The sequence below is a fragment of the Hemibagrus wyckioides genome, linkage group LG09 (genome assembly GCF_019097595.1).
Source record: "Hemibagrus wyckioides isolate EC202008001 linkage group LG09, SWU_Hwy_1.0, whole genome shotgun sequence".
NCBI lineage: Eukaryota > Metazoa > Chordata > Actinopteri > Siluriformes > Bagridae > Hemibagrus > Hemibagrus wyckioides.
The window spans coordinates 22,331,502-22,342,616 of NC_080718.1; the positions used below are offsets into that span (position 1 = coordinate 22,331,502).

Consider the following 11,115-nt stretch of genomic DNA (forward strand, 5'->3'; position numbering starts at 1 on the left):
CTCATGTAAGCGAGGAAACCAGAGTACCTAGAGGAAACCCCCTAGAGTATGGGGAGAACACTCAAACTCTGTGCACAAAGGACAGAGGTGGAAATCAAACACCTAACTCTAGAGGTGTGAGACAAATGTGCTAACCACTAAGCCACTGTGCGTCTTCCACTAAAAAATTACCTTCTACTCAGGATGAGTAGAAGGGCTCAAGGTTTTTCCCAACTACACACACTTTAGAGTATCAACAGCTTATTTAACACTGTATGTCAAGTGCACTGTGAAGACTTTTGTTATTTGTTTTAATAGAGTCCTTTTCCATAAATAATTCATGAAAAGAAATGAAATTCATGCGAAGTAATCTTTTGCTGAAAAATCCAGTTGATCCTGGCTACTGTCTGCCTAAACACAGGCTGAACTGGTCAAACTGGTAGGCCACCTTCACCTACTGTTTGTACTGCTACTACTGGTACACACAGACAAGATGTTTTTACAAACAGTAAAGCTGTAAAAAAAATATATGGATTATTTTAGACGCAAATATGAATCATCGAGTCTGTTTAGTCGGTAATAATAATAAGGAAGGTGGAACTGGTAAAAGATGGTCTCCATCCAGCTCGGGTTGTGTTTTGGTGTTTTGGAAGCTGGCTGGATTTCTCAGCTGCACAGATTTTGTTATCTTATGTTATCCGATTTCTTTTCTTTTTTAAACAGCTACAGGTTTACTGATTGACTTTTCTGTACCAAATACATGTCTCAATAAACATTAGCTCACATTTACATTCTAGCCTACTTTCTGCTCTCTCTATCGATCGATCACCATTCTGTTATTTAAGTACATGTACAGTTTCCCTCCTGTTGGTTAACCACATGACGCTTGGCAAGGGTTTATCACACAAAAATCACAGCCATGCTGTATTAGTGCTACGTCTGAGGCTTCACAGGAAGAAACACCTACGGCACGATTCTGAAGTTCTCCGAACTTACTAAATAGCACAAATATTAAGCTCCTATGACGTATATATGCTATATTTAAACGGTTTATTTTCATTTCTTGGAGCAATACGGATGTCAGACAGGAAGAAAATACTCAAGAAAGAAGCCACAAAAATCTAACTTTTTATATTTATTTTAAAAGAAAGACCTTTTCACAACAGACACATACAGCTCCACACACAACTGTAAAAGCCTTTTTTTTTTGTTGTTGTTTTTTTTTTTTGCAAACAGATCACTCCTAACACCATGTCAACCAAGTAAAGAATCAGGATTTATTACATAATTTCATCAGGTGAAATACTGACTCATATTCATAAAAAAAAAATAATAATAATGATATAATAATAGCAGGTTCTGAATGCACCTTGCCCACCAGTTCTGTCCAGGGGTACGAGTCAATCCTAAAAATACATTTCTATCCTTTCACCAAATCTGCACACACTTGATTTTATGTAAAGAGCGCTAAATCGGAGGTGATGAATATCCCTTTCAGGTTTTTTTTTTTGCTCAGGAAAGTTTACGGTTAATGTTAATAATGTTTCCACTGGCAATACGTCCTCATATTAAGTGCACATTTTTGCATATGGCTCTGTGTTAAGATCTTGGAGTGTTATTGCCTACTGGGATGGATGAGAGAGGTGCATTCATCCAAATACAAACCGACTTAAAAGAAGAAGAAACTCCAACAAGCATGAGATACCCACCAACATGATCAGAAACAAAAATGTTCATGGACAAGAAATAGTACAACTATCGAGAATACCATTTGCATGTTTTATTATTATTTATAATAATAATCCATTTAAATAACCAAAAAAAGAACAAACACTGACATACATATTGCTGTTTTTGTCGTCATTTTCTGCCTTTTAAACAGTTAAAGCAATTACAAAAGAGAAACTATTGTTCAGAAAAAGCAGGACATGTACATAGGGCTTAAAGATGGCTTGATCTATGTAGTTCAAGAACTCACAGGCAGACTGGATAAAACTCAGTCTTTCACTATCTCTCTCCCTCTTTTGTTTTTGGTATTGTATTGATTTCCCCCCCATTAAACTCTTACTCCCTTGCTTCAAAACACTATGATAATTCTGAGCAGATCCTTAGCAGACTTGAAAATCCCCGACATAAATAAGTGACAAAGAATAAATCCTTCAAATCTTCAAGTCAGCATTTTCCCCGCTTTTGTTCTCTTCAGTCTCCCAACAAATCGGCAGAGGTCTCCGCACTGCGTCCCGTCTGCTTTTCCGAAAGGAATGTTTGTTTACAGTAAACAGTTTACTCAGAAATATTGCAATTGATATTCTTTCTTCACAACCAGAAATGAGATTTTTTTCTTTTTTTTTGGGATATCGTTGTTCTGGACCACACAGGCATCCGTTACAGTCCTTCTAAAGTTGGACCGTAAGAAGAATGCCGATTTCTTTTCAATCAGAGTGCAGTAACAATAGTGCATCTGCTCCTGTTTCTGGCAATCGAGGCCCAACCAGTGCTGGAGGGACAAGTGCCCATTTGGCTTGGTTATGTCTCAGCTGAAAGTCTGCACAAAAAGACATTTATTGATCAAGCCATAAAAGTACACTATAAAAGTAATACATAGTCATAATTTCCATTTTTAATACCACAGTGTCTGCCCCAATAAAAAGCAGTATTGCCGTGTAAAGGGTTTGAGGCTGAACCTAATATGGCTAGAGTTTGTCCTCAGGTACACACGCCTGTGTTCTGACTTGATTGCTTTCATTAATGCTTGTGTGACTCCATCACACAGACAAAAAAAAAAAAGAAAAGAAAAATAAAAGATCCCTGACATTAACTTCAGCGAAGTGTGTATGTGTGTGTTTAATTATATATAGAAAAAGTAATGTAAAGGTTTTACAACATGCCAGGTAGAGATAAAGAGTTGAAGAGGTCAGCCTTTAATAATACATGTTTGTTTCTTTTCTGTCAGACACTGAGGAATTCAGCAGGACACAATATACACGTGGACAATAGAAACACAGGTCATAAATACAAAAAGTGTGAATCGTGTAAATGTCACGCTGGTTTTGAAGACATGTGCTTGATTCTGTAGTGTCCGATCCCAAACTGTGTACCGAGCAGGAATGTGACTTTTCACACGTCTCCCCAATCCCTTTTATCGTCCCGAACTTTTCGTGAACAAACAGGAAATAGGTAGTTTCCCACCCCAGACCGATGTAAAGCGATTTGGAATTCTGCAGTTGTAGGTGTCGACTCTTGTCCTTCTCGCCGTTTGATTCTGACGTTTTTTCAGTCCGGGTTGATCTGGTAGCTGAAATGGCGTGTGGGCAAAAAAAAATAGGTCACAAACACTTAAAAGACATTTCCCTTTTGAGATGGTTAAATAAAACGAGCAAGGTAGCCCTTGAGAGTTCTCGGCTCCGTAGAGATGAGGTTCTGGGTCCGTCCCGTGTAGGGGACTCGTTGGTGAAGAGTGCTGAGCTGAAAGGGCTAATGAAGATGCGTTTCTCAGAGAGCCAGCAGGGTGGGCGAGTTGAGCGAGTCTGAGGATTGATCTCCGCTGCTACTGCTGCGCCGGTGGGCTTTGGAGCACGACTCTGAGGAGGGCGAAGGGCTTTCGGGCTCCAGCATGTTGGGGTAAGTGAAGATGAGGCTAGGGTTGCTAGGAGTGGACACCGGAGTGGAAGCAGCAACCACGGGAGTGTTGAGGCTGTCTCCGTCCGAGCAGTAAATCCCACCACCCAGGCAGATGGGCTTGATGACCGAGTGCTGGCTCTTCACCTGCTCCTGCTCATCGCCGTCCTCCATGGGCTCCTGCTTCACCACGATAGGGTTGTGGGAATTGAGCGACCGGGATGCTAGGTTTGGGCGCATGGTGGTAAGTGGCAGAGGGGCACACTGCTCAGGTAGGGCGCTCTGGTGACGCTCCTCTGGAGGAAGTTTACACACGGGGTTGTGAGCCACGAGCATGAACTCCAACTTGTCTTTCTCCTTCTGGAGCGTCTCGATCTCTTTCTGCAAGTCGGCCTTTTCCTCCTCCAGCTTCTCGGTTTCCTTTATTTTAAAAAGAAAGAAGAAAAAAAGCACAATCAGTTAAAAAAAAAACAAGTACAAAAAACTGCAAGTGAAATATACTTGCACTTTGTGAAACACTAGTTTCCAAGGCAACCAACTTCAATAGCAGGCTTTACAGGATTCTACTCTTTTGCTGTAAATGTTATTATATGCAATCGAAGCAAGGACACATTACAAGGATATTTTTTGGCATATTAGTTAAAAACTACTACACCTCTGGGAAATCAGAGCCTTATTCTCATTCGGTTGTGGTTTAAGATTAAACAAATTGGATGTTTTATTTATGGGGGAAAAAAAAAAAAAAAAAAGAATAGAAAGATGGCTATCATCTTGTTAAATGTAGTGGAAAGAACGATGAGGTCCATGTGACACAAATGAGCTTTTCTTTAAAAATAAATAAATAAAATAATGTTCTTATAGCGACACAATAAAGCAGCAAAACATAAAATACCAATAAGGGTGCTGTAACGTGTCAAACAGGATGTTATGTTAATCTATCTGTTTTGATGATGCCAAATGCTGATAAACTAGAAAGCCATTAGCACATTTGGAAGCTAATGTGTCAGTAAGTCTTTTTTCTCGTTTATCAGCAGCAGTACCATCTGTAAACATGTTGATCAAGGCGAACAGAGCTTCTGATGATTTAGGATTAAGGTTTACAGTGGCACCGCCCAGACTGGTTTAGCTAGCTCCCTGCACTAGCACAGATTTAGCAAAAGAAGCTAGGTGTTTTAGCTTACACTACAGCTGTTCACTTTAACCAGCATCAGAAAATAAAAATAAAAACAGTCCACATGTGTTTGATGTTCTAAAAGAGCAAAATGATGTCTTCTAATTAAAAGCTCTGAAGACCATAGCATTTTTAATGCTAACATTTAACAGTTGATACTGAGGGATGTGTATTCAAAAGTGAGAAAACCTTTAAATGTGGGACAAAAATGATTTTTAAACTTCCTGATATTTTTGTTTTGTGCTCCAGCTTGTGGTCTGATGTTACAAAAGTTCTTGTTGTTCCGAAAACACCACTAAAATAATACACTGATAGAGTTACTTTGTGATAAACCTTTGTCCTCAAATCAACTCTTGGACTATTTAGAACGTTATGAGGATACAGTCAAACAAACGGAGCATTGTTGCCGTTGACACACCCATCAGAGTTAATTTAGTGGTATACAACCCGAGTACAAGCTCTAAATTGCTAGTTCTAAATCTCATTGGGTTTATTGCGCAAGTATGCTTTTCCAGTCTGCCTGAGGTGGTGGTGGTGGTGGTGGTGGGTGGGGGGTTTTAAGCAAAGTCAGACGGCTCGGCTAGACGATGATGGACTATTCTCTTTCGTCTGAGTGCCTTGACTTCATGCCATTGGTATGAGGAAGAAGGAAGCTAAAAACAAAGTAGCCACCACAATTACGACGAAAGAGACAGGGCAAGAGAGAGATCAAAGATTTGTGATTGTTCCTTATTTGGTGAAGTTTGAGGAGGATAAAGATAGCAGTGTGTAAAGTCTTAATGGCTTGTGTGGTTTCCTTTTCAGACAATATCGGACATTCGTTCTCGCCCCCTCGCAGCACATTCCTCTCTCGTGACACTTGAGAGATGGCATTGAAGGGATAATTAGTTCCATCGCAGCTTGTACTTTCAGTTTAAGTCGACATTCCCATGTTCTACCAGGCAGACAATGCTGGTGGTTTAATGGCATAAAGGCCACACAGGCTTTGGAGCCATCTTCAGCTTCTGATGGCCAGCAAGATGAACTAAACATGCTACATAATGTGTTTACTTAAACAGGTCAAGAAGCTGAGGAAGACCAGATGGGGTCAAGGTGCTAGGAGTATTCAAACATTGCACAGGCATTCAAGCCATTCCCCCCCCCCCCCACCCCAGGATGCTTTGACAAAGTGGTTTCTTTGCAGATGTTTTAGAAATTCTCTGTTACTGTATATGGTGAATGTGCTTTTCAGACTGCAGCACGAGTGGGTAAAACTCACCCCTTGCAGCATTTCGGTCAGCTCTCGCCTACGGTTACGGCACTTAGCAGCAGCCAGCTTGTTCCTTTCTCGCCTCACTCTCCTTTTCTCCTCTTCCTCTGGTGTCAACTGTATGCACAACAAACGCGATGAGCTCTCATGTAGACACAGAAACGACTGTTTATGATGCATCATAATACACTGGATTGCTCCATGTGCATGAACAAAAAAAAAACAAACAAATAAACCTGTTCATCTCTCTTGCGTCGTCCTCGGGCATCGCCGATGGAGCGGATGACCCCAGGGCGTGTGAGGGCTGTGTGGTTGAGGAGGCTGGGACCGCTGGGCACTGAGAGGCCGTACGGATGAGTGCGTGAGTATGGATTAGACATTGATGTGATGACTGTGGGTTGGACCATCCACTGCAGGTCCTGGCTGGTGGTTATGGCATTAATGGTTGGAATAAAGGCACTGCTAGATCCGGGCATGTCGACTCTGTACTTCTGGAAAGGAAAAAAAAAAAATCTGATGAAAACAGAGAATTCTCCTGAAGAGCTTCTTCAAACCATATGCATTTCCATGCAATTTGCTTCTGAATTTTGTGATGACTCATTTTAGTTCATGAACCCTTTATCTGTTTCATGCACTGTAGTCATCGCAGTGTAATGAATCACCACATGCTGCAACACCACTGACCGTGTTTCCCTTACTCATGACACACTGTGCGAATTGTGGGAAAGCCCATACTATTCCACACAGTGGTCTCTTAAGGTTAAGATGAACCCTAAAATGACCTTATTGACATATTGGGCAAGAGAGTCATCGGTGCATGGATTGACAGAGATTGGTCTAACGCAATTTCCACTCTCGACAAGGAAATAAGAAAAAGGCCTTCATTGAAAACTGCACATCATTAAAATGAGAAAAAAAAAAAATCTGTGTTCTTTTAAAAATGTACTGTGGTGGCACTTTTAAAGTCAATCAATTGTATGTCCCAAAAATGTGATTTCAATATCACTTTTTGTACATGAAACAGATTTGGACATGTTGACTAGAGCTATATAGATATTTTTTGCAGGTTGTCTCAAATTTCTGTCAATTTAATACCAAGGAGTATGAGTTTATAAGCTACTCTTTCCTCCTTGTAAGGGCAGTGCTGTCTCAGGGGTTAAGGTTCTAGACTATCGATCAGAAGGTTGTGGGTTGAAAGCCGAGCACCTAAATATAATCTCCTCAGCTCAAGTCTATGTAACTTTGGATAATAAATAAATAAAACGGTCTGCCGTATGATCAGAGAGCATGCCCCTTTATCTCAAACAGACTATTCCATGTTACCGATCTAAACCTACCTATTTATTCAGCGACTCATTTATTCCCTCTGTACAAGCTTGACTTTGTTTTCTTTCAACGTAGGATAATCAGTAAAAGTTTGTTTTAGTAAGCAGCGCTGCTGGCATGAATATGATTGAAATCTGCTCTGATTATCTAGACAAACAGGGCTACACATAAAATCCATGAAGTGTCTCTTTCAAAAGCTACAGAAGTTTCCAGAGAAATCTGTCATCACCGACAGACCGAATGGATCCGAGTTCACTTAAGATATTACACTAAAGCCTTGCAAATGCATATTGTAGTATTGAAGATCATGTAATTAAACACTAACTAGTTTTTCACTCTGAATTTGTTCATTGAATGAATGAATGAAGTACACATTTTGTTTCCAAAATGCAACAGTTGTAGTCTTCCCTACTCATTAACTTGGTAAGAAAAAGAGGATTAATGTGTAACAGAGCAGAGTGAAGTGGTATGGCTCTTTATCTAGAGCTGAGTCATGCCATGGGCGAGTATAATGTTTATTCCAGTAAATCGGGAAGTCTAATATATTTAGAAATGCAGCGTTCCCGTGCTCCTCGTCACATCCTACTTCCGGTGTGGAAGTTATATTTTACGGTCGACGCGCGCTCGAGTGTTTAAGTAAATAAACAGAGACGCTTCTCGCCTGTGTGCTTCTGTCCTCCACGACTTATTCCAGCTGTTAAACTAAATACATCCGCCCAAAAAAAAAAAAAATACGCGCAACAATACGCAACATCATATACAAATTGTTGCATGTGGTAAATACCTGACGCTTTTAAAATGAAATCACGTGGAAGAAATGTAAAACCTAACAAAAACAAAACGATTAAAAGGGATAGGGCTGGCTTTTGCTTAACTGCATCAGGAAGTGAAAATTCCAGGAAAAATTTCTCGTGCCATGTGGTGTACCAGGTCTGTACTGTTTTAAAGCAGATTCCGATAAGCACTTGAACTCTGCATAATGCTTGGACCCGACCCTAAACACTTCCCAGCCACAAAGCCTGGACTGGACATATGTGAGGACTTCCTCGCATTCACACATCCCAGAAGCGTTTGTAGCGGAAAGGTATTTAGACGCGCAACATTTACGGAAAGTGGGCTTGTGCTGGAGCGCGTCATTTCTGGAAACGCGTAAAAAAGATGGACTTGATTCCGAGCCAATGGCGGCGTCCCAAACCGCGCACTAGCCTACCTTAATAGAGAACATGACAAAATAACAGCCTGAATCAACATCATGAACACAGGTACCACAGGATTCTGGCATACTATTTAGGAATAAAACGTTGGCTGGATTGAAGTCTGCTTATTCAGCAAGACTGCCCATGTTGTTTTGACAAGAATGCTTTCTGAAATCTGGAAGACATTTTGACATCAGGGAATATTCGCCTATCGAGTCCCTGCTGAGGTTTAGTTCATCGGCGTTATTCGACGTGTCCTGTCTCACGCGAAACAAACGGGAGCGCGCGCATGCATGTATGCACGCACGCACGCACACACAGACACGCACCCGCACACGCGCGCTCTTGCGTATTGTCCATAACGAAATTCCGCACATACGTGAAAGAAATGCTTACGTTTATTTCTAACTAACTAAGATCACTTTCTATCACTGTCTATCAGCCCCGACAGTAGGACGTTTGTTAAACTTTCCGGAAATGACGCACAACACACCGCAACTGTTCTTCTGAGGCTTTCGGCTGAAGTTATACGGAATTGATGAAAGACTCTGAAGCTAAAAGCTTTTATAGAAGTGTGGATATGTTTCATGGAGCAGAAAATTTCGGCACATCTTTTATACCCACTTTTATTATGAGCAAAGATCTGAGCACAACCTGTTGATTGTGTCCCAGTGCACAGAGGAGGCTGCAGGAAGGTTAAAAATAAATACATTAATAAATAATAATAATAATAATAATAATAATAATAATATTAATAATAATAATATAAAAAAGGAAATATTTGGAATAGGTATACATTAATAAATCTCAATTTCTATAATAGTTCAAGTATTATTACTATTAGCAACTTTAACCCTTATTGTGCCATTATCTTGCTATTATTATTATTATTATTATTATTATTATTATTATTATTATTATTATTATGCACTGATATTTATTATAAAGGTTAATAAGTGCGTCAGAGATTTTAGGCTTGTAGTTTCAGACGGATGTGTCTTAGTTCAATTCCCTATTTGGGGTGCTTTCTGTGGTCAGTGTGTGTGTAGCCTGTTAGAGTTTCGTTATTATTAAGCGAGTTGTATTGTGATTGATGGAGATCAGGATGTGGTCATTACATCCAGTCCATGGTAACACAAGGTATTCCCGACAGCAGCTGTTCTGCGGGGTGCCAAACCTATTCTACACCGATATGAACGCTATAGAGTGTTATAAGCAATGGTGTCTCAGCATGAATCGGAAGCGTATTATTATTATTATTATTATTATTCCAAGTGTCCTAAGTGAGAAGTGCTGTTCAGGTGAGAAGCTGAGGCTTCATTCGATCTTTGATGGACGCCTAGGAAAATCACCGCGGAATGTAAACGATCGCACAGTGAGCCTCAGATCATCAAGTGCATGCTGAATAAATAAATATCAGACTTTACCTGGTATCCGGAGGCTGAGATCGGACTGCCGCCTGTTCCGCTCGTGAACGAGTCCACTCTCACCGGGGACGCGCCGCTGCTGCCGCAGTACTCCTGGTACATTATCCAGAGGGACAAAATAAAAAATAAAAATAAAAAAAAAAAAAAAAAAACAGGTTCAGAGTAAGTTCCGACACTGAGTCTGCGTCTTCTTTGTGGGGGGGGAGAAAAAAAATACACCTCCAAAACCAAGCTGCTGTCCTTATCTTTATACAGTGCTTAATAAAGTTAGATAAATATCCCAATTATTATAAACGTTCAAGCAGCTTTAAACCATCCAGATCCTAGGAGTCACTTAAAATTACGTTTTTATTAGAGGCTGTGCGCGTGCTCATTTAGTCCAAGTACACAGGTTTGGATTAAAAGAAGATGTTTCCCCGCTTTAAGGCAGTGACTAATAATAGGCTTGCTTAAGTTGTTCTGCGAGAAAACCATAAAATGAAAATGTCTCTTGTGCACCTACTTTCTGGAATGAACTCAGTGCTGGCGCGCTTCAGTCCTGTTTCGTCCCTACAAATGACTCACAGTACTGCCTTCTGCTTTGTAGGTATTTTTTTCTGAGTTTTGCCGAAGGATGACTCACTTTAATGGCACTGTAGTGCGTTTGCGAGCGTTTATCAACGCCAACCTGCGGTTGGAACCATTCGCTTACTGAAATAGGGGGGTACGTGTTACTTACAAGCACAAGAAGACAGAACAAAGTAGTCTGCGCTGTACGCACTCACGTTAATATATGTTGTAAGACATAGGCACTAGGTATAGTATGTATCGAAAATATTTTCTAGAGGACAGCAAATATGAGCGACGTCCGTGTACATCCGAGTCTCCCCCGTTGGAGTCGGAGTTGGTGTCGTCCTGCGATTGACGTGCGTTTCCAAAAATGGGCAGTTGCGTCAGCACAGACACGGGTTCGGGTTTCCTTGGTGAAGGAGCGTCAGGGATTCCCTCTCTCTCTCTCTCTCTCTCTCTCTCTCTCTCCCCTGACTTCTTCTCTCAGGCCGGATCCACAGCACAGTCCCGTCCGTTTAATCTGGATTCATTCTCTTCTCACTGCTTCTGTTCATGTTAAATCCACTCAGTGCGTTTCCTATAAGGTTATCTGGCAGGCTG

At 40.8% G+C, this 11,115-nt stretch overlaps 1 protein-coding gene across 2 annotated transcripts; it reads right to left on the reverse strand.

Annotated features, from left to right (window-relative positions):
* Positions 1-1,101: 1,101 nt before the first annotated feature.
* On the reverse strand, positions 1,102-10,622 carry fosl2 (FOS like 2, AP-1 transcription factor subunit). Of its 2 annotated transcripts, XM_058398881.1 has the most exons (5): positions 10,469-10,622; positions 9,967-10,059; positions 6,254-6,508; positions 6,027-6,134; positions 1,102-4,017 (listed from the first exon to the last, which is right to left on the reverse strand). In XM_058398881.1, exons 3-5 carry the CDS (start codon positions 6,491-6,493, stop codon positions 3,472-3,474), a joined length of 894 nt encoding a protein of 297 aa, XP_058254864.1. In that variant the 5' UTR covers positions 6,494-6,508; positions 9,967-10,059; positions 10,469-10,622; the 3' UTR covers positions 1,102-3,471. The 2 variants fall into 2 exon arrangements, with proteins under 2 accessions (XP_058254864.1, XP_058254863.1); XM_058398880.1 differs by having other exon boundaries at positions 9,967-10,593.
* Between the last annotated feature and the right edge of the window lie 493 nt (positions 10,623-11,115).